Raw genomic sequence first — 21,301 nt, forward strand, 5'->3', positions numbered from 1 at the left:
TATTGTCCATCTTGGAAGGGTTTAATTTTTTCCTAACTTGCGATTTACAAATTACAAAAATACGAAACTTACAATCTAACAATCGAACCTCCGACATCACGGCCGCCATTATGAAACTAAACTAAAAAAAAAAAAATGCGCGTTCACTCGTGGTCTTTTCATTTCGGGTTTGGGTACGTGTGCAGTTTTCCATTGACATTAAAAAATGGAAATATTTTTAAAAAGATATATTGTACGTACTCGTCATGGGATAAAGTTTTCCTACAGAAAAAAATCACGTAATTTCATCAAGTAGTTATTTTTTTATAGCGAAAAAAGAAAAAAAAATCAACGCTACAAGCGAGTAATTAACCAAACAGAAAGTTCAAGTAGGGGGATTTCCCTTCTTTTTTTTTTGATAGCGAGGCCAAATTTTTCGAATTTGGCCTTTTTTTAAAGCAGTTTGGCCTTCAAAATTTCTGTTTGGCCTTTTTCTTCACCGATGAAATAAAAAAAGCAAATAAAAACAACGCAATAAAACTTTTAAAAATACGGCACACTTTTGTTGTTCTTGTTTGTTTTTTTTATAGATTCCTTGGACATAGATCTAACTTATTAACTTTACTTGATCCCTAAACAATAAATGTCAAGAGGTCATAATAGGGGTCAAAGTTTTAAAAAATTGACCGTTTTTTTTTTCCCCCAGCATTAACCCCAAAACACCTGGGCAACGCCAGGCACCGATTGCTAGTATAATATAAAGCTGAACGCCTGTGTGTGTATGTCTGGTCACGAATAGGCTCCTGTATGGTTGACGATTATAAAAAACTGATCACCTATAATGATAGAAGATGTATCGAGACACAAGAATGAGTATGTTTGATCTGGCATAATGATGATTCATTAAAATTGTGGGGTCTGCGTATGCGCCTGGTCCACAAAGTATGGAAATAAAAAATTAAAAAAAAAAAAAAAAAAAACGTTTACAAGTGTTTTTGATATAGATGTACATAAGAACACTTTGATAAGTATGTTTTAACTTAAATAAGGATGGTATAATAAAGTTGTGGGATCTGCTTTCGCGTTTCGCCTCCATAGAATGGAAATAGGCACAAACTTTAATAAAGACTTTTCATATCTATCTGCGTAAGTATACTTTGATAATTATGTTTCAGTTTAAAGAAATATGGTATAATAAAATTATGGGTTGTTCGTTTGCGCCTGACCTCCATAGAATGGAAATATGTCACAAAGTTTAACAAGGTTTTTAATATAGATCCACAGAATATTCTGATAAGTGTTTCAATGTGAACAGGTATGGTATAATAAATTATGGGGTTTATTTATTTTATTTTTACTTTCATCATATTTTGCTTTGGTTTTGATACCCTCAAATTCAAAGCTATCTCTTTACAACCCTTTCTTTTCATAACCTATCATACTTTAATAAATCAGAGTCCATTTTCTGTAGGCTGTTTTTGAATCCAGTCAACGACTGGTAGTTTTACTAGTATGTATATATATATATATATATATATATATATATATATATATATATATATATATATATATATATATATATATATATCACACCCACCCACACACTTTTTCGTTTTACTATCTATATTGCTAAATGCCCCCAAAAGAAATCATTTGAGAATTGTCGCTGGTGAATAACTCTTAGAATCAAAAAGATATGTTCTTCCTTCCCTCTTAATGTTTTCAGCCTTTAATAATTGGTTAAATGGAAAAATAACTAAAGGGCTCGGTCATTATTTAGTTCTTATTCAGAATTCAATCTCATTAAAAAAAAAAAACAGAAAATCTTTATGATCAAAAATATATTCCAAATATCACGTAAATTGATCAAGTAATATATATATTGGATTCATCCTCTTCTTCCCGGATTTTACCTCCTTATTCATTGGATTTTTACCATATCCTTTTATACTTCTGCTTTTTCTTTCTTTCTTTATTAACTTTTTCATGCAAATAAGATTCAATTCATATTTTTAGTTTCTTTTAATGCATTAATCTGCTAAATTTATTGTATATTTTCCAAACCTCTTTCCTCTGATTAGAAGACTTGCATTTTCAAAATTCCACAGAATAAGGTCTTTCAAGTTTATCTGTACTCCTTGTCGGATAATTAAAAATTCTGTATATTTTCTTTACAGGTTTTTCGCGTTTTCTTTTTTTTTTTTGGGGGGGGGGGTTGAATTAATTTTCAATAAGATTTTTCTATTATACGTACATATATATATATGCATATAATTAAATGAAATATTGAAATGCTGTGGGATTACAGATTGCATAATACTGTAAGCATAAAATCCAAATAAATATTAGTATCAATATGTAAATGACAATCCCAAGCAAATAAAGACAAGCTCAATATGCGAGATAGAGCTATAATAAAAATGGAAATTTGGAGTTAAATTATGTAGAATTACAACAACATTTATTGTTTGACAACAGAGTACACATAATTATGAAAGATTTTTTTCTTAATCCATGGATTTTCAATGAATGGCTTATGTCAAAGGAGAAAATGTTATTAGCAAAATAGCAGTGGGTAATTATAAAGTTTGCTTATTAGTACATAAAATGAAAATATGATCCATTCATTGAAAATCTATAAATCGACTTTAAAATCTTAGTAGTTCGAATCGAGTTATCTCTCTTTATTTATGATGATAGATTAAATGCGTCTCGCTTCGTCATAAAATTTGATATTTTTAGTTAAAAGAAAAATACTTGATCAATTAATTCCTTGAATTTTGGAATATGAAATTTTTGTTCTGTGACAGGTATGCACATCAAAGATTTTTAAAGATTTTTCTGTATTTTTTGTATTTGGTTATGTTGACATATAGATGCCCCATTAGTGTTTCTGTAAAACACGAACTGACGAACTGCATGAAACAAAATAAATATGTGTGTCATTATGAAGATTACTGCAAGACGTTTTAATAGTTATTCTTTTCATTAAAAAAATAGTTGCAGATGAATTGGAGTTTAAAGAAAACTGCGACAACTTTTTTCCTGTATTAAAAAAAAAAAAAAATGTTAACCATTTTAATTTAAAAACAGCGACAATTACCAACATATATTTCGTCTTAGTTTCATGCAGTTCGTCATTTCACGTTTTACATATACTCGAGTTTTATGACACTTTGGTGGCCATGACGTCTGTGTTTCGACATAGGTATCCTATATGTCAACATAACCTTAATGAAAAAAAAAATAAAAATAAATAAAATACACACACGTACAAATTTTTATGAGGTCCGTCATCGAACAAAAAGTCATATTCTAAAAATCAAATTGATTCTTAGTTTCATTTTTATAAAGAAAATAATTTTTAAGCGATTTAAAGCGATTAATGTGAAATCGGTAGCATTACAAGGCTGATTTCGTAAGTTTAAATTGTTGTTGACTTATCTATTCTAGTTTTCTTTTTCAAGATAGCAACGCGAGACAGTCCTTTTTTGCTTATTCGTAAAAGGGGATTTCTTTATTTGATTTTCTTAGTTAAAAAATCAAACAAATTGCTCAATTTATATGATTTTTGGAATAGGGCGCCTTTGTTCCGTGACAGGTACATACGTCAAAGACTTTTTTATTTTTTAATTAGGTTGAATTCTAAATAAGAACCAAGGTGATTGTAAAGGGTTTGTAATTATTTAAATTTGTAAAAACATAAATGAAGTCGATTATAAATTACAAAACTGGGTGCTTGTAAACATAGAGTCGACAAATCGATTTTTTAAAAATATGTCGTTTTAAGGAAAAACAATATTACGTACTTTTCATGTCGGAAATAGTAACATATCCAAAACGAAAATTTATCGAGTAACAACTTTTATTGCTTTTAGTTAAAAAAAAAAAAAATTTATAGGCTACAAATGTTAGAAGTCATTACTGTGTAATCTAAATTTTGCGTTCTAAGTTATGTTCCCTGTGTGTGAATTCTTCACCGTCTACTTTATAACATCTATAAAAAAAATGCAACTTTACCCAATTTTCCGAAAAAATTACTTTTAATAATAACTTTCTAATCGATGAATTTTCGTAATTTTTGATATGCCACTATTTTAGACGTTACAATTAAGTATGTTGTATGTAATATTGATTTTACTTAAATGGACATTTTTTTTTTAATATCGATCTGTCAACTATCTTAACAAGTACCCATGTTACACAGTTAAGAAAGCGACATTGACCTTCCAAGCATTTGTTTAAATGGGGGATTTGTTTCCAATGAGATTCAATTACAGTGAAAGAATTTTTTTATATTTTATATGTTAAAAGTTAAAATGCCGACGTTGCATATTTATTACAAATCTTGATGCTTATATAGATCAACAGTCAACACTCATGGTTGCCTACACTGGCTCGGTTAAGTCTGGTAACAAGTTACAACAATCGATGTATGACCACCAGCATTTTAACTTTTAACATATAAAATATAAAAAAATTCTTTCACTGTAATTGAATCACCACCACCACCACGCAAAAGAAAAACTAATGTTTCTCTACTTACACACACACCACCACCACACCACGGCGGCCACACGCAAGAAATAAATGACGAAAGTCTATATTCCAAATTTCAGTATGTTGGCCATCTTACAATTTGTTCCTTTAAGTACGTTGACATTTTCTTGACAGCACCTGTTTCGTAGCGCAAAATCATTCATTTTAATTATATCAATCAAAGAATTTATATTTAATAATTAAATGAATGATTTTGCGCTACAAAACAGGTGTTGTCAAGAATTGTACATGGAACATACTTAAAGGAATAAATTATAAGATGGTCAATATCCAGAAATTTAGAATACAGACTTTTGTCATTTATTTGTTATATGCTCTGTAATTACGTTGCACTTCATAAATTAAAGGATTTGTATAAATAAAAGGTGAAATATGATTGAAGAAAAAAAAACGTATTTACACAGACGTGTGGTTGGTGTGGTGTGACTGGTGTGTGTATGTAAATATGGAAACCTGATCAATTACATCCTCGACATCAAAGATATCATTTTGACTGTGACATGTAAAGATTGTGTTTGAATATGTTTTTTTTCTCCATAGAATTGTCTGAAGAGTTTGCTAGGTACTCCTTGGGCGTAGAGTTCCATGGCGACCAGCATAAAAAAAAAAAAAAAAACACGCGTCGCTCCCTTCCTGACGAAAGCGCACGTAACATTTTATTTACTGACGTTGTCGTAGTAACTAAACGATTATTTGTCACATTTATTTTGAAAAAAAGTTTTACTCTTTATGGATATTAAAAGAAAAATAGTTACTAAACATTTATTAAGGTCTCACTTTTACAGACATTTGTTTTTAAATTTCTTTTTAAATGACGACTATCGACTTTCTTTTTTATAGCATTTGCGGCTATGATGCTGACATTTGTTTTTTTAATTTCTTTTTAAATGACGACTTTTTATCGACTTTCGTTTTTTTAATAGCATTTGAGGATGGGTAAAAAACGAAAAAAAATAACTAAACTATTTACTGACAATTTCTCAGTATCTTGACTTTGATAACATTTATTTGTTAAAAATATTTGTAAAAGTGAGAAATTATCAGTAAATGGTTTAGTTTTTTTTTTTTCGTTTTTTACCCATCCGCAAATGCTATTAAAAAAAGAAAGTCGATAAAAAGTCGTCATTTTTACTGTTTGTTTAAATTTGATAACGAAACAGATAACAGCCTCTGTCCCATTATTGACGTAAATACCCCCCCGACAAACAGCTAAATCCCACCCCTACACACCAGAGATCCCTAGATGTAAGAAAGCCTTCTACTCCAATAATTTCTTCCCAAGAACTGCTAGACTTTAGAACTCCCTTCCGAACTTCCCAAACTGTACTGACATGCAGAAGTTCAAGTGTAATGTGAACAGACATCTTGCTGCTCATCTCCCTTCATAATGTCCCTGAAACTTATGTCCCCTATAGCCCTCTACTTCAATGTGGCACTGTGCCTTGTTTGGGGTGAAAATTGAATTAAAAAAAAAAAAAAAAATTATGTACTCTTATGAGAATATAATGGAACATGTGAATTGAACTTATATATATAACACATTTATTGATTTTATCGCTGCTGCACGCTGCATTATATAACTCGTTGCCGGCTTTATACTGAGCCAATGTCGGCAAAGATGGGAGCTAATCTATAAGTACCCAAATACCATACTTTAAGGTGCTTGTGCACTTAATGAACCGCGCTATTTTTAAATAAAGTTTTACAATGTCTTTTTTTTTTATTATTATTATTAAATTGTTAGGAGAAAGTATAGAATAGTGACAAAACACCCTTCCTTTCCCATGTTAAAATGACTTTCTAAATAATAACGTTATTATTTCAGCACGGTTCAATAAGTACGAGGTTTGTATTACTGGACACATAGATTCGAAAAAGTTGTCAAAAAACAAATACATAACAAATAAATATTATCAAAGGCAAGATAAGTTACTTTTTTTACCTAATTGGATATAATTTTCGTGTTTATATTCAATGTAACATGTTTATTCAGCTCGAAAAACATACAGTGTTTACCGATGTATTGGAAAATTCAAAATGGCGCCCGAGTCTCTCTTTAACACGATAAGTTCAGGAAAAGACGTTATAAATAATAAACTAGATAAAATACTGTTAGAAATTCGCTCAATATATGTTACCGTGACATAAGTTGACATATATTCGGTGTTTTCTTAATAGTATTTTGTCTAGTTTATTATTTATAACACCTTTTCCCAAACTTATTATGTTAAAGAGAGTGTCGGGCGCCATTTTGAATTTTCCAATAAATCGGTAAACACTGCATGTTTTTCGAGCTGAATAAACATGTTACATTGAATAAAAACACAAAAAATGTATCCAGTTTGGTAGAAAAGTAACTTATCTTGCCTTTGATGTTATATATTTGTTTTTTGACAACTTTTTCGAATATATGTGTACAGTAATACAAACCCGGCAAAAGTACTAAAATCATTTTTGGTACTGATGGAGAATACAGACAGTGTTGAAATAACATGATTTAGAAATCCATTCTTAACATGGGAGAGGGGGCATTTTGTAACTAATCCGTAGTTTCGCCTAACAACTTGATTGATACCTTAAACTTTGAATGTAACTTAAAAATTCTATCTTAAAAATAGCATGGCACACATTGGCATAAGTATCGAAATTATTTTTAAATAACAATAGGCTCGTGCCAAGGGTCCAAATTCTACAACCAACAAGTATTTAAACTATCGACTTGTTTTACGTTTAATAAAATTACAGTGCCGTTTTATTATTTTTTTATAGACGGTCATTTTATCATTTTTATTTGAAAGTTTTATGTATTGGATTTTTTTTATTCTTAGTAAACTTCTTTTCGTTTTTAAGAATTTTTATGCTGACGGAATGGCAACATGCGATCACTTTGTATAAAAAGAATTCATGTTTTCTCTATTTAAGAATTTTATTTTACGTAAATGAAAAAAAAAACATGTGCGAGTTATTCAAATATCATTCATTAAAAAAACAAAAAAAAAACAAAACGCAATGTGTTCTTTTCTTTCTTTTTTAAAATTCATTTTAAAACCTGCTGCAAACGTTTTAGAAAAAGAGTAGACAACAAAGCTTAGGTTACCTTGAGTAGATCGAGGGGATGTGTACAACACGCCGCGCAAGCACTTGCTAGGCCTCCGAAATACCAGCGACCAACGCGTTTACTCTTATCGACAGACATTGTTATTCTTCAGGTTGATGTTGACGCTCCAGATGATGACCTTAAACTAAAAGAAAAAGTCGCCGTGTCCTGTTCTTATGCTAAGAAAAAATGATTTAAAAAAAAAAGCTACTGACAACGGTGACACGATAGGTCATCGTTAAAAAATTAGATTAAGATACGACACGAGAGTTATTTCCCCTTACTACAATATCAAGTATTTTATTTCTTTCCCCTCCAGGAGGTTAGACACAAGGTCAAGCGTGGTTTATTGTAAAAAAAAAAAAAAAAGGAAGAAAAAAAGAAGCGTACTAGGATTAGTGCGTTCTGACATACAAAAATGCCTGAACAGCCCCGTCTGTATTTTTATTTTAATTACATTTTCACCCCAAACAAGACACATTGCCACTTTGATGTAGGGGGCTACTATCAGGGACATGAGCTACTGGGATACTATGAAGGGAGTTGGGCAGCAAGATGTCGGTTCACGTTACACTTGAACTTATGCATGTCAGTACAGTTGGGGAAGTAGGGACCAGGAAGGGAATTCCAAAGTCTAACGGTTCTGGGGAAGAAACTACTGGAGTAGAAAGCTCTCTTACATCTAGGAATCTCTACTGTAAAGGGGTGGGATTTAGCTGCTTGTCGGGTTTGTTGAGGGTATTTACGTCGTGGGGGCACAAGTGCTTGCAGTTCGTCAGAGCATTCACCATTAAAATACTTGTAGAACAGGCAGAGGGATGCAACATTTCGTCGATGGGGCAGAGACTGAAGCTTGGATGACAGTTCATAACCTATCAGGTTGGAAACTCTCTTTTGGACCTTGTCTAGGAGCAGGAGACTAGTAGCAGATGCACCAGACCAAATATGACAACAATACTCCATACATGGGTTAATGGTGGCCTTATAGATGTACAGGATACTTTCGGGCATTAGTAGTTTTCTAGCACGGTAGAGAGAGACTACCTTCTTCGCAGTGGTCCTGGTAATGCTCTCAATGTAATTGTTCCAACTTATGTTTCCTGTGAATGTTAGGCTGAGGAGTTTAAAAGAAGTACTTTCATTTAATAAATCTTTGACCATTGCAATTGGTGGTAGAGAAGGTTTCTTGTAATTATTGAAGGAAACAAGTTTAGTCTTGGCAGCATTGAATGTGATCATCCATTTTTGTCCCCATTCCACTACAGATTGGAGGTCATCCTCTAGTTTTTCTGCTATTTCCCTAGATATATGCTTATTAGTTTTCCTGTTGTGTCTGTTATAGAACGTGGTGTCATCAGCATAGATACCCGTCTCAGAGTCAATTTTGTCAAGGAGGTCATTTATGAATATTAGGAATAATAAAGGTTCAAGGATAGACCCCTGAGGCACTCCCGCGTTTATATCATATTGCTTAGATATACGACTGTCGAGGACAACCTGAATTTTTTTTCTTATCTAAGAAGGATTTAATTTTGTTAAGTATTTTTCCAGTAATACCGTATGATCTGATTTTTCTGAGAAGACCTTCATGCCATACCTTGTCAAAAGCCTTAGATATATCTACAGCTATCGCTCTACCCTCCCCTGCTTTGTCCAGTGAGTGGTATATACGTTCAGAGATTACAGTTAGGATATCTGCTGTGGAATGGGCTTGCTTAAAATTTCTCAGTAGCGTCACATCAGGCGATTAGTAATAAACTAACACCCTTCTCAAAGAAAGGGTAAAGCCTGAGTGGGTGGCCCTCCTGCGACTGACCATAACCATTCCTCAGCCAAACAGTAAAAAAGGTCAGTTGCAAGTTCAGAGATCAACCCAATTAAAAAAAAAATTACAAACAAATTTTTATGAATGTCACAGAATGAAAATATCATGTTCCAAAAGTCATATAAATTGATCAAGTTTTTTTTTATTCAGAAAATAAAATCCTATAATGATCCGAGAATGGTCTGTCTTGATCCACCATATTTAATGAAGAGAGACAACTCAATTCAAACTACCGAGATTTCAAAATCAGCCTTGTAATGGCTACGATATACTATTAATCACTAAAAATCATAGAAAAGTCATTTTTTATACAAAAAAAAAAATACTGGATCAATTTATGTAATTTTTGGAACATGACACTTTCATTCTGTGACGAGTATATACACCATAAAGATTATTTGTGTTTTTTTTTTTTTCTTTAATTAGGTTGAATTCTGGCTAAGAAGCAAAACGTCACTGTCGGACTGATTGCCGAGGATGTATCTCTGATTGACTTATCTTCACTGAGCAAACAGGCTAAAATTTAAAGTGTAGTATCTGTTCTGTTCTTAATCATAGGAAGAGCAATCTTCCCAGATGAAGGGAATTTTATTTTTGTCCCAATCCAGAGCTCCCATTTCTGGGGAGATAAATACACAAGGTCAGGTGTAATTTTGAGAAGTTGGCACACTACAATAAGCACACTCTGGCTTATAAAAAATGCCTAAGTAATTGTTGGCATTCCCCAGTAGAGGCACCTCATGTGATTAGCAATAAACTAACCCCTCGTCAAAGAGAAGGTAAAGCCTGGGAGGTTGGACCGCCTAGAACTGCAAAGAACCATATTTCATAGGAAGACAAGTAAATATGAACTGAAGTGATAATTGTTGGTATTTAGTTAAGAAATCAGAGCCGATTGATAGAGTAAGTGTGATAGCAATTTTATTCAGGAGAGTGCGATAGGTCAGTAAGGTTTACATCCAAAGCGAATAATATCTGCGGTACTATAACATGTTTAGTTGTATTTTTTTTTTACATGGAGGTCACCTCTTATCAAGGCCTGGAAGCCACTCGGAGATAAGGGTTATTGCATGTACAGTAATCAATGGGATAGTATCGTAGTCATCATTAGTATTGGAGATTTTAAAGGGGGAGGTTCATCAGGAATTTGTTTATGCTGGACTTGAAGACATCCAAGTTTTAGTCAGGTGGGAAACAGGCAAATGGAAGAGAGTTCCACAGGCGTGCACTTCTAAGAAAGAAGCTTTGTTCATGGAATCTACGTTTTGATTCAAGCACAGATAAAGAGTGGGGAAAATTACTGACAGTGGTTTCAGCTAGATGGGTGTTTTTCGGAAAGATTGGCGAGGGGGGGACCAGAGATTGGAACTCGGACGAGCACTTGCCATGGAAATAACGATAAAACAAAGACAGGCTCGCAACGTCTCTTCTGTGGGAGAGAGGTAGCAGGGAAGAGAAAAGGGCATCCCCCAATAAGCCACGAAGTCTATTTTGTACTCTGTCAAGGCAGGATAGGCTGTTTTTAGCAGCTCCAGCCCAGATGTGGCAGCAGTACTCCATCCTTGGTACTTGGATTTTATATAAGTAGAGAACTGCATCAGTAGTAAGATATCTTCTGGAGCGGTAGAAGGATCCCACCATTTTTGTAGGGAGTTGGGCAGTAACATGTTGGTTCACGTTACACTTGAACTTCTGCATATAAATACAGTTGGGGAAACAGGGTCCTGGAAGGGAATTCCAAAGTGTAGCGGTTCTGGGGAAGAAACTACTGGAGTAGAAGGCTCTCTTACATCTAGGGATCTCTACTGTGTAGGGGTGGGATTTAGCTGCTTGTCTGGTCTGTCGGGGGTATTGACGTCGAGGGGGTACAAGTGCTTGCAGTTCATCAGAGCATTCACCATTAAAGTACTTGTAGAACAGGCAGAGGGTTGCAACATTTTGTCGATGGGACAGAGGCTGAAGCTTAGACCTATCAGGACCTATCAAGTTGGAGACTCTCTTTTGGACCTTGTCCAGGAGCGAGAGACTAGTAGCAGATGCACCGGACCAAATATGGCAACAATACTCCATACATGGGCGAATGGAAGCCTTATAGAGATACAGGATACTTTTGGGCGTTAGTAGCTTTCTACCTTCTTCGCAGTGGTCCTGGCAATACTCTCAATTTTGTTCCCATTCCACTACAGATAGGAGGTCATCCTCTAGTGTTTCTGCCATTTCTTTAGATATGTGTTCATTTGTTATGGTTCTAATTGCTTACCCTCTTTCTTTCAATATGCTCTCTTCATCATCATTTTTTAAAGCTAGTAAGTTTTAACATGAATGTGTTAAATCAAAGAATTTTCCAACCAAAGGAAATCGTTTCAGGTTCAAGAAAGTAACACATACATGTGAAAGTGAGAACTATGAGACCTGGTGAAGAAAATCCGTTTTGGAGAGAGACTTCACCAGTTGACTGATCAATGAAAGGAAGCCAAGAACGCATTTTCTACAAAACCACTTTGGGGTCAGGAGTGATGAGAGGAAAAGGATTCAATGACTCACATACCTGCTTTATCAGCTGGTGCACATCTACACACACACTAACAAGAACAAAGTAAACGCACACACATACACAATGCACGCTGCCTAATACATTATGAACATTTTGACTTGTAAGTGACAACAATTCATGCAACTTTTTTACCCAATCACATGTCGAACTACAAACATTTTCGTTACTGAAAATAACTTTTATATTCTTATTTCTTGTATAAAAATGTTTTGTTCTAAAATTTCGTTTTTCTCCGGTTTTTATTTACAAAACTTTATGTTTTAGGGAGCACTTGCTAACTGGTGACCCTTCTATTCTTTCAATGCTTCATTTTTATATGTGTAACAGAGCGCACATGAGCACATGGGAAAATATCTGCAGGAGCTGAAAGATAGCTGGCTTGCAAGGATATTAGCAGCAGTAGCTGAAACAAAGAACATATGCAAATTAGGAAGTATGCACACGCTTGCATGAGAACAAAAAAAAAAAGAGAAAAATGCACCATGTGATCAGGCAGAAAGAGAAACCTACCAGGTGAGATGGACATGTGGCAGTGAGAGACTTTTAAGCTGGTGTCAGGATAGGGAGAAAGAAAAACGGTTATAAGTGACTGATGTTAAAAAAGAAAGAAAAGCTGATTTATTTATTTTTGTTTGTTTGTTCCTTCCCGATGGTGCTAGACAGAATGCTGGTTCAAGAGAGGTTTGAACTGTAACAAACACAGTTCAAGCATAACAGCTACGTTACGTATGCATGTATGTTCCATATAAATAGCATTCATTTCCTTCCTTCACTAAAACACAACTTTTACACGTAATCTATATGATATTATATTAAATGCTGGTGTGGTCCTTGGCAATATATAAAAATGCTCCATGAAAAAAGCTCCATAAAAACGCCTCTCCTAAGGCCAGAGGCCACGGCACAATATAAGCAGGTGCATTTCGCTTATTTCAGTCAGTTATTTTCGCAACTAGTTTGTTGCTCAGCTAAAGTCATATAACTTTTGTTAACTTGGTTGCTGTTTTTGAAAATGACATTCATTGAAAAATTAAAGTCCGGTTCATTGAAGACTTGTAGCCCTTGGACCATTTGTCCATCAAAGTTTATATCAAAGCCTGGTTCACTTTTTGGCTTTCTGTATATTTCGTTCACTGTCCCGCAGCACAAGTACTTTGGCTTTTTATAGGTTCCATTGTAGCATAAAAATGATTATTTCTTTGTGAGGCTGTTTGGTCACAGGATAACTCACTAAAATTCTGGGCGTATTAATTTTAACAGAACTTTTGAAAGACTACTTAGGTAATTACAGTTTGAAAAATTAATTACAGTTTGAAAAAGTTGAATGAATCAACCAAGTTTGTGGCTGGTCAGTGTATAATATGTTCAAACGAGTCCAGACTTGAAAACAATACTAACACATAAATATAATTTAGTATTTAACTAACGAAATTCACTTACGTGTAAAGGCAATGTTTTAATCGAGTGAAGTCTCCCCTTTCCCACCGTTGACCCCTTTTTTCAAAATGGTATAGCCGTTTTTTTTTTTTTTAAATATTACTGCCATTTTTTAAAAATATTACTGCCATTTTTTTTTAATATTACTGTCATTTTTTTTCAAATATTGCTGTCATTTTTTTCAAATATTACTGTCATCGTTTTTTTTTGTTTTTTTTAAATACTGTCATTGTTTTTAAATATTACTGTTCGTTTTTTTAAATATTATTGTCATTTTTTTTTAATATTACTGTCATTTTTTTTCAAATATGATTGTCAGTTTTTTTTTTTTAAATATTACTGTCATTTTTTTTTAAATATTAGTATTTTTTAAAAACATGACTGGCATTTTTTTAAATATTAGTATTTTTCTTTTTAAATATGACTCTTTTTTTTATATGACTTATTTTTTTGTAAATATGACTTATCTTTTTTTTAAATATTACTGCCATTTTTTAAAAATATCCTCTCATTTTGTTTTCATTTGTATTATTTAGAGAATTCGGATTACTATTCTCACCTTGGTTGTTATTTTCACAACGTTTCAGCCAATGTAACCTCCAATCTTCTTTGGAATTTTTATGCCAAACTTTGAAAATTATACAAAACCTATATGAAGACTTAACAGGGTAGACTGTTCTTGTTCCTTCATCGATGACTGAGTAAAATCTTAATTAAAGTGTGGTTTAAAATAGAAAGAAGTATAAAATGTTAGCTATTGTACCAATAAAAATGAAAATGAAGGGTTACACCAATATGATAACATCGACGTCACCGCATATGTTAGAAAGAAAAACAAAGAGGAAAAACAATATAACAAAATAAGAGGAAATAAGTTTATAAGCACACAAAGGTATAGAAAGTCGCTCACTAGGTCACACAAAAGAAAGCTGAAATAGGATTGTTAATCAAGGTGTGACAATGATTGAAACAAAGGACCGGGCAACGTGTTTTAGTTTTAGGAATGGCAGTCAATTTTGTGACAGAGAAAGTTTCTGGAGAGTTTTGGTTTGCGACAGTTGAGGATAGTGTCTAGTTTGGGACAATTTGCAGCTTAGAGGTCCCCTGAGAAAGATTGGAGAGATTGGAATCAAAGCCAAATGAGAGTAGATTGGGCTGAGAAGAAAATCGTTGGGTATTGATGCACTCGTTATTGATGGACAACGTTAGGAGTCTCTCTTTCTACACTACGTGACCATCAAACACACACTCACCCAGGCACATCCACAAACACACAGACATACATTGCACTTAAGGGAACAGCGAGGACACTAAAAACAGCTCTCGGTTGGTTTCAATAAAAAAGCGGGGCAATGTTGGCAGCTGGTTTGGCTGCCCCATACCCAGCATTACAATCTTTAAAGGAAGAAAAATAAAAAAAAAATTAAAAAAAAACATACATACATCCACACACATACATATACACACACACATCCAGAGCTTAATTTATATTCATTGAGTACTCTTATCATTTTATCCATGAAATTGATTGGGTCACAATCAGCTTTGAAGCATACATAGGGCATTCAATTTTCAATGAAAAAAAAACAAATAAACTTGTGGTTGTAGGTTTTATGTGTGACATTCATTTGCATATAAAGAGAACAACTATTTTGGAGGAAGACAAGTGATTATAATTTTGACAGCTGAAAGAGAAGATCGGAGTTGAGATTTGTTGGTGTTAATTGTGCTGTTGTTGAAGAGGAGTTTTATAAATTTCTTTACGGGATTACATAATTATTGAATTATTCTTTCTTATTACTGCCTCTAAGTAAGGCTTGAACTTAGACATTTACTTAGGACTCATTGTTAACCAACACTTTTATCCGTTGTTCTATATGTCCATGTGGACAATTCCAGTGTGGATTTTGGGAGATTTAAACCTAATCATCGTTTAGATGAGTGCTATTATTGTCATGATTTTCTAGAATAGCCAGCAAAACAATAAAAAGAGGGTGAAAAAGCACATACACGACAAATAAATGTTACCAAAGGCAAGAAAAGTTATTTTTTTTACCTACCTGGGTTATTTGTGTGTTAACTTATTTTAAAGTGTTTTTTTTTTACTTAAAAAATATAGGTAAAGCTTGTCGAGTGAGGATGAAAAACAAAATGGTGATTTCATTCGAGTCATAGTCGAGCCTTGATAGTCACTCAAAAATCAAAAATTAAACAAAATACTTGAAGAACATTACACTTTCGTGTGATTGATAAAATTTATTGGATGTGTTTTTGAAATAATAAATGAATACATTGTGTTTGTTTCATTCTTTATTGTTAAGAAAAATAAAAGAAATGCTTTTTGAAATAATAAATAAATACGTTTTGTTTGTTTCATTTTTTATCAAGGAAAAAAAATAAAAGAATCGTTTTTGAAATCGGAAATTAGTCTAAAATGTTTCCGCTTTCGAAACCTCAAGATGTTCCCATTTTTCCAATTTCAGTTAATCCTCCCAACAATAGTCTTCATTAGTCGACCACCGTGGACCTACTTGATTATCTGAAGTATTTACATATTTACAAAACGTTTCGTCTGGCATTATTGCAGATGTTGTTCAAGTACATCTTGTTGAACTCAGGAATTTTTCTCTCAAACTTGGAAATTTGTAAATAAAATCATGTCTATTTTTGCAGAAGTATTATAACATAATCCTTTAACTTTCTTAAGGGAGATCACAGCCTGAAGAAGTTGTACGGAACACAGTGGATGAATTTTTGCCACATAATCAAAATTGCCTGTGACCTGTGATGTTCTTTATAGTAGGAATCATAGCATAGTATTTCTGCAATATTATCTTTCCAGGTTTTAATATATATTTTTTTTTATAGTTTTTTTTGTTTTTAAATTCCTTTGCACACTGAGAGTTAATCCCCATCAAAATATGTTTACCTCATATTGCAGGCAAAACCAAATCAACTTCCTGTTCAGAACATCCCTAATTGTTTTTCATCTACATAACTTTCATTCACTGCATAACTTACTAATTCTCCCATTATATATTGTTATAGTATCTCTACATGAGATTTTGTTTTTTTCCCGTCAGTTTTTTCGATGAGCATTATTTTCTTTTATCTTTAACTTTCCCGGTAGAAAGTGCAACTTGAAAACAAATATCATGTGATAATCATTTTTGATATCCAAAATAAATCCGTAATTGTTCATAATAAACAAAGGTCAATATTGTATGTGGACCAAGGTAGCTTAGACGAGCCATAAAACCCTGTCAAACAAAAAGAAAAAGAAAAAAAAATTATATCTCTTTTTTAACCAAATTTTATCAAATTTCTTAAAATATCAATATTTTTTTTTTGTTTCAAATTAAGTAAAAACAAACAAAAAACATTTAAACAAGTAATAAATCTTTACTTTTATAGGATACAAATTTGATATTTCACGAGATGTCTTCAATAAATTTCCAGACTTTTTTGTACAAGTATTTAAAATTGTCGTAGCTACAACAGGAATTGGAATACACGCTACTAAAGCCTGATTGTCAAAGCTAGTGAATTTCAAAAATGGAATTTGGACGTGAGGAGGACAATTTAAAAGAACACTTTGCAATAAAATTTTGTTTTAAATTTGGTAAAAAATGCCACAAAAATGTATGAAATGCTTCAGACTGCTTTTGAACCATTTTGCATGAATCAAGCATCAGTTTTTGAGTGGCATAAGAGATTCAAGGAAGACAGGGAGTCTGTGAGGGATGATGAGATGGGTGGGAGGTTGGTTGGTCGGTTGTTTTTGTTTTACGGCATATCAACCCTTTTCGGGTTATTTAATGCCGAATCCAAAGATTTTGAAGAAAAATTTTTTTAATAGAATATATTTGTTGTTTTCACGTCGGTTTCTATTTAACCCATAGTTGGGACCTTAACAGGTACTACCACTCTGGGTTAGAGTGGACCTGGGAGCAATGGTAATTAAAGGGTGGCTTCACACTCCCCAAAGCCCACAAGCTGGGGCCTCACCACTGGATATAGTTTAAGGTCATATCCAGGACCCCCATTGAGGGACTTTTACCCTCTCTAGGGGGGCAGTCGGCGTATTCTAATGCCCCACCGACAGGGCCGAGATGTGTGGGAGGAGTAAGGAAGTCAGAACACCAGAGTTGATTGGACAAATAAAAAATTTTATGGATAAGGGCCGTCATGTGTCGAAAGAGACAATAAGTGCACAGTGTGATGTCAGTGTGGGAACTGTACATACAATTATTCGCAAGGAACTGAAGATGCAGAAGATTTGTGCAAATGCACCAGTCCACAACTCCATCTTGTCACAAACTATTTAACCACGATGAGCATCAAAATAGTTCCTCGCCTTCCCTATAGTCCAGACCTTGCTCCCTGTGACGTTTGATTATTCCTTAAGCTCAAAGAAAACCTTGGAGGCTGTCGTTACGAGACAATTGAGAAGATGAAAGAGGCTGTGACGATGGTCATCGACACGCTCACACAAGAGGACTTCTATGGAACCTTCCAGAAGTTGTTGGAATGATACAAGTGCATTACAGCCAGAGGAGATTACTTCGAAGGAGACTAGAGTTTCATGTGTGTATTATCAATAAAAGTGCCCGTACAAAAAACGTTCGGAAACTTATTGAAGACACCTCATATAACCAATTAGCGGTATCTATTGAAAGGAAAAAGTTAGTGTGTTTAGACTTGCTATGTAAACAATAATAATGTTATTCATTCTGTGAGAAGGCTGTTGTTCTCCAGATTGGTCTTAATGAACAACTGTGGGACAACACCAACCAAACCCCAATGAAGATAGAGATCAAAAAATGAAAATGAAACTGGATTGGCAACACCTTGCGGAAACCTACATCCAACATCACCAGGCAGGCCCTTGAATGGAACCTGCAAGGCAAGCGTAAAATTGGTCGCCCGAGGCAGACATGGAAAAGAAGCATTGAGGCTGAGACCAGGGCTGCCGGAATGACAAGGGCCAAACTGCAGAAGACCAGTCAGTCTTGAAGGAGAGTCTTGGAGGAGAGTTGTTGCGGTCCTATTTCTCCAAGGAATCAAGAGGCCTAAACTAAACTAACTACTTATTCTGTAATGTTCATGAATAACTTGTGATATGATAATCATGTCGTATTAATTTTATTTATTGATTTTTTTTTATGAATAGGTGACGTCAGTGTTATGTAGCTGGAAATCATGTATGCTAATCAAGATATCTATTTTTGAACGGAAGAAAAGCAATTGATTGCAAAAGTGGAAATTAATGTTTCGATTCTGTTATGTTTACAAGAAAAATAAACTATGAAGGACGTTCCAAAATTAGTGCCTCCTATTTTTTATTCCATCTGAATAGATCAGAGGTGATTGCAAATTGCATTGCTGTCATGACATGCATTCATAACATGAAATTTTCATTTCTCTGTTGCAGATATTGACAGTGTGAGACTCTAAGAAAACAATTCCCATCATGGATTGTGCACCAGAAGCAGAGATGTGTCATTGAATTCCTGGAAAAAGTGCATTGAGAATGGTGGTGACTATGCAGAAACCTAAATTTTGGAGCACAAAACATCTCTCATTTTAATGGTACTGCTCTCGTCTTTGTAGCTCTTCAACTTTTTGAGTTAAAAAAATAGAAGACTTTACTTTTGGAATGACCTTTGGATGACAAAATGCGCCCCGGATGCACCATGCACAGTCATCGTTCATTGCTGGCAAACGTGCATTGGGAATGCTGATGACTATGTAATAAAATAAATTCTGGAGCACAAAAGGTTGTTAGTTTTAATGGTACTACTCCCATCTTCGTAGCTCTTCAACTTTTTGAGTTGACTTGTACATACAAGTCAATGTAAATGTAATGTAAAATGTAAGTATACTTTAGCAAAATAAATGTTATCGATATTGAAGAACCATTGTTTGCTCTTCATGAAGTACGGAAGCATGTAATCGACAAAATGATTTTATGGTCTGTTTTTGTATAATCGCATGATAACATAAGTGAAAGATGGTCTAATGTTGTAATTATGTGTAGTTATAAAGATTAGTCTGTGTAATCGATTTTTTGTATGATGATGGTGGTATTACAGTATTTTACTGAAATGCAAAGCTTATTGGGGTTTGCATTACATTACATACAGATTCAAAAAAGTTGTCAAAAAACAAATATATAACAAATAAATGTTATCAAAGGCAAAATAAGTTACTTTTCTACCTAACTGGCTAAGTTTTTAATGTAAAATGTTTATTCGTATCGAAAAAAACACACTATTTACCGATGTATTTGAAAAATACAATGGCGGCAGACTCTGTGTTGAACACGTTAAGTTTGGGAAAATGAGTTAAAGCTAAAAAAAACTATACAAAATACTGTTAAAAACCAACCAAATATATGTAAGCCTACGTCATGATGATATATATATTAAGCAAGTTCATAACAGTATTTTGTATAGTTTTTAGTTTTAACTCATTTTCCCAAACTTAACGTGTTCAACACAGAGTTTGCCGCCATTTGTATTTTTCAAGTACATCGGTTTAACACTGTGTGTTTTTCGGGCTGAATAAACATTTTACATTAAATAAAAACACTAAAAAATTATCTAGTTTGGTAGAAAAGTAACTTATCTTGCCTTTGATAACATTTATTTGTTATACATTTTTTTTGACAACTTTTTCGAATCTATGTGTATAGTAAAACAAACCCGGTTATTGATAAGTCTGTTTATGACTATTTTGAAATCTTGTAAAAAGGATCTGGAAGATGAAGAAAGTCAAGATAGCACCAATAATAATAGGAGCACTAGAAACAATGCAAAAACATTTAGAAAAAATTGGGAGCGATAGGAATCATGAAAATGGCTGAATTAAGGAAAACTCTTGAACGCAGAGACCAATGCACATAAGCAAAACATATAGAAACTGCTGCAGATGTAAAACATAGTGAAACCAAACATGAAATCATGAAAACTGAAACTATATAATTGTATGTTACCCCCTCCCCACCCCCCCACCCCCCAAAAAAATTGCATTGTCAGCATAAACTGGCACCACACCAAATAATCAAGGAGGGTTATGGAGGATGGAAAAAGACCAAGGAGAGAGGAAGCATTAACCAGATCTTCACTGGATGAGTGCGAAGACGGATGGGACTTTGGGGAGGTTTAACACCACCTAAATTCCAGTGAAGACCAATGGTTGTTGCCAACAAAAAATCAATAGTAAATGGCTATTGCGATAACGCAAACTAATTTGCAAAGTTTATCACAGGAAGTGGTAAGTACTGAAAATCCTAGAGAAACTTGTTGTCACTCAGAATCCAGGGAATGCCATAGGTTGTTCTCAAAGACAATTTTTGTATGAAAACTACTAGTGAGTAATAATAATAATGAGAAGAAGAAGAGACTTATTTTTAGTAACACAAATGGAATGTCTTAACAGATCTGGCAGAGTTTATAAATTCTTAATGAAATCAAAGTAAAATAAGTAGTGATAGTAATTGTGACCCAACGGGCCAGGGCTACATTTAGTATTGTATATATGTAATTGCATATTAATATGTAATTGGATATTAATACATGTAATTGTATATTAATATGTAATTGTATATTAATATGTAATTGTATATTAATATGTAATTGTATATTAATATATGTAATTGTATATTAATATGTAATTGTATATTAATATATGTAATTGTATATTAATATGTAATTGTATATTAATATATGTAATTGTATATTAATATATAATTGTATATCAATATATGTAATTGTATATTAATATGTAATTGTATATTAATATGTAATTGTATATCAATATATGTAATTGTATATTAATATGTAAT

At 33.3% G+C, this 21,301-nt stretch overlaps 1 protein-coding gene across 1 annotated transcript in view; it reads right to left on the minus strand.

Annotated features, from left to right (window-relative positions):
* Window positions 1–21,301, minus strand: part of LOC145247847 (uncharacterized) — a 108,450-nt gene that overhangs the window by 40,690 nt on the left and 46,459 nt on the right. Inside the window, exon 9 of the mRNA XM_080109470.1 lies at window positions 16,628–16,712. Within this exon, the coding sequence (XP_079965596.1) occupies window positions 16,628–16,712 (85 nt within the window). The remainder of the gene's footprint in view (window positions 1–16,627; window positions 16,713–21,301) is intronic.

The sequence above is a fragment of the Euprymna scolopes genome, chromosome 26, assembly GCF_053919585.1.
Source record: "Euprymna scolopes isolate OS-2025 chromosome 26, ASM5391958v1, whole genome shotgun sequence".
Taxonomy (NCBI): Eukaryota; Metazoa; Mollusca; class Cephalopoda; order Sepiida; family Sepiolidae; genus Euprymna; species Euprymna scolopes.